The sequence below is a fragment of the Telmatherina bonti genome, assembly GCF_933228915.1.
Source record: "Telmatherina bonti genome assembly, chromosome: 5".
Lineage (NCBI taxonomy): Eukaryota > Metazoa > Chordata > Actinopteri > Atheriniformes > Telmatherinidae > Telmatherina > Telmatherina bonti.
In genome coordinates, this window is record NC_136623.1 from 24737073 (window position 1) to 24740258 (window position 3186).

Consider the following 3186-nt stretch of genomic DNA (forward strand, 5'->3'; position numbering starts at 1 on the left):
GAATGACTTTAGATTAGAGTATATGTCTATACAGGGAAGAATGCTCCTTATTTATTGTTATTTGATGACAATGATTATTATTTCAAGTTTTTTTTTTTCTTAGATTTTTTGTTATTGGAAAAGAAAAAAAAATCTTTTTATGTTACATCTGTGTGACTTTTTCATGATATTCTTTTAACTTGAATGGGTGGCAAAGGTGAGATATTAAGTTTGGCTGGTACCACAGGATCAAGTGCCCTGCAGATTTCACACAGCAAAATTTCTAGTCATTGAAAAGACAATAAAACACACATCAGACTTGTGGTTTTTTTGTGCCTTTTTTCTTTTTTTAAAGGGTAGCACAGACACTGATCTCTCTAACTAAAGGGGGGGGGGGGGGGGGGGGCTTAGCACATAATGGGTCATGCACAGCTGATCATTTTGCCGTCTTATTGATCCTGCTGGATTGATTTTCAACATTTGGTGCAGCTGGAAAGTGGACGACGTGGGAAAACTTGTCAAACTAAGCACCCTTTGCATAAACTACAGTCACTTAGAAATATTAATAATACTTAACATAATCATAATATGAACATTAATAACTTCTTTATTGTAAACCTGTATTAAGCAAAAGCAGAAAAAGAAATCTATGATTGATAATGAATTTATACAAACAGATTTGCAGTACGAGTCAGTACTTTAGATGTCCTTTCAATAGTTATGTTGGGAAAAAAAACTTTCGTCTGACCCGTTTTTATTTTTTATTTATTTATAGATGATCACTTTCGTAAAATGTAAATGTAGCTTGACTTTGACTGTAGGTAGGATGTGTTTTTATTCATCAGTTTATTTTGTTCTCTGTACACGCTCTGCAGTCATGTAGAGCTCTACTTTACTTTTATGATTACTTGGAGTGGAGTATTTTATCGATTATCTATATTTTTACTCTGATTATTTAATTTAAATTTATTTAAAGAGACACCTACATGTATGCACAGTACACGTATTCTATCACTCGTGCAAACAAAATTCATAATACAACATATGGGGCATAGTTCATGTTATTTAAGATGCTTTAAGAGTAGTTCAAAGATCTTCTTTGGATGTTGGTTGCCTTTTTTCTGCTCTAACACTGTTTCAGTAACATTGAGGTCTGGGCTCTGTGGAGTAGTCACAACGTCATCGGAGCTGATTTTAAGTCCAGTTCCTGTGCAACTGCCCTTCCTGATGGCCGCTTTTCCAAAGGGACCATGTCTAATGAGGCGTCTGGTAAACAGTAGATGGAACAAAGAAACGACATCTCTCAGGTGCTGTTTCAAGTCTTTGCTGGATTTATTTTAATTTCTTCTGGACACCACTTTCACTGTTGTCACTTGTTTTTGTGTCTTTGTGTGTCCAAAATGTTTAAGGAACTTTTAATCCCTTTGTTTGTGCCGAAAACACTGAATTAGATCTGTTAAGTTTTATCTCCAGCGGTTTTTCTTAGTGTAACTAAAGAGATGAGAGAAATGAAAAAATCTAAGTGAAAAATGTACTTTTACCTTTCCTTACTCTTAAAATGAAGAATTTCTCTTACAGAACATTTAATAACTTATCTGTAGGATGCGCTCTTGGTTTGCTCATAATTTAAATATTTAGTTTAGTGATAGAACAGGACAATGCAGAGGGAGGTGCACTTAGTGAGATGCTCAACAAGGAAACATCCTGCTTGTTCAAGTCAGTCATCTGTGGTTGATTAGGTAGGCTAAGGCTGTTTAAGCCCTAGCATTTTCTTCAATGACCTCTTGTATCTGTATGAGAATTAAATTCTGCATAAAACCCCTCAATAATCTTTGTCAAATCGGAACATTGAAGGCTTTGAGGTGATCGAAAAGGCAGCTGTATGACTTCAGAACTACCACTAGATGTCACCAACCTCAGGTGGTCATGACTATTTCATGCAGTTTTTTTTTGTTGTCGAAAACCTAAAGTAGTCTTACACATGATCACAGGAAGTCTTGAACCATTTTGCAGTCTGGAAGTTTTAGTTTTGATTTGGACCAGTGGTTGACACATATCTTTTAAAAGACATTAACCTTATCAGCTCTGAACCCACACATTGAATGACATATTAAAATTCCAGGAAGCCCTACTGGATGTATGGGTCACCTGTAGGTCCCTTCTGTAAATAATTTTCCAACAAATCCAGAGGGTGGAGTCTATGATTGGCGTTGCCACACCTGATATGTATAACATCTTTGTCATGTTGGCACTTACAAGTACTGGGAGAAAGTATGTCAAGCAGTATAAAAAGATCAATAAATAAAACAATATCCACATAAATGGTATCACTCTCATCCAATCGAGGTTTTTCTTTATTGTTTTTTATTGTTTACTGCCACTGGCAATATGCAAAGTGACAGCACAGCAAGCTGGGGGTTATGTAAAGCTTACACAGGCATGTTATTCAAGTTTATTGACAGCAAGCCAAAAGATGTTATGACGATTGCTAAATTGGACTTTCCTCAGTTAATGTTCCAAAACAGGGGAGATACCTTTCAAAGTCCCAGAAGGGCTTTGTTATGTGTGACATGTTACATTTAAAAGAGTTAACTGAGGTTGGTTATGAAAAAGCAAACCTTTTCCAAGACAGATGCCTATTTACACATTTCAGATGGATTCAGTTTTTACAGATTTGGCCTCCACTTGCTTCCTTCTCTTTAGCTGCCATCCATTTTTCAGCGACAGGGCTGCTCAATTGGATGCAATGATCCCTGGGATGGGGGCACATCTGTGCTCCCAAGGAGACTGAACTCACAACCTCTGGAGAAAGAATGTGAAAAATCTACAGAATGGGGACGTGTTTTGCAGCTACATCTAAACAGCTTTATGTAAGAGAAACATGTGACCCCCCCCACTCTGCAGGACTATTGTATGTGACACAGATTAATTAAATAAGAATTCTAAATATTTATTGTAAAATATGAGATAAAAAATATTTATAAACAAATACCAATGCTTTGTCTAAAATTTAGGATTAAAACTTTAATGCTTTAGCAGCTTAAAATCCTCCTCTCATCTTTTTTAACATTGTTTCGTTGTCATTGGTGCTTTTTTTTTTTTTTTAGCCCTAAATATGCACAATACACAGAAAATTATGATTTCCTCTGTGGTTTTTCTGCATCAGATTTAATGGAAAGTTTTGTCCCGGACAGTACACGTACAGCT

The 3186-nt window shown here is 35.9% G+C and overlaps 1 protein-coding gene across 1 annotated transcript in view; it reads left to right on the forward strand.

Moving 5' to 3' along the window:
- hivep3b (HIVEP zinc finger 3b) overlaps positions 1-2770 on the forward strand; it is a gene marked incomplete at both ends in the record, with an annotated part of 11675 nt that extends 8905 nt beyond the window's left edge. The window contains one exon of the mRNA XM_079241132.1: positions 2683-2770. Coding sequence (XP_079097258.1) covers positions 2683-2770 — 88 coding nt within the window. The remainder of the gene's footprint in view (positions 1-2682) is intronic.
- Positions 2771-3186: the final 416 nt, after the last annotated feature.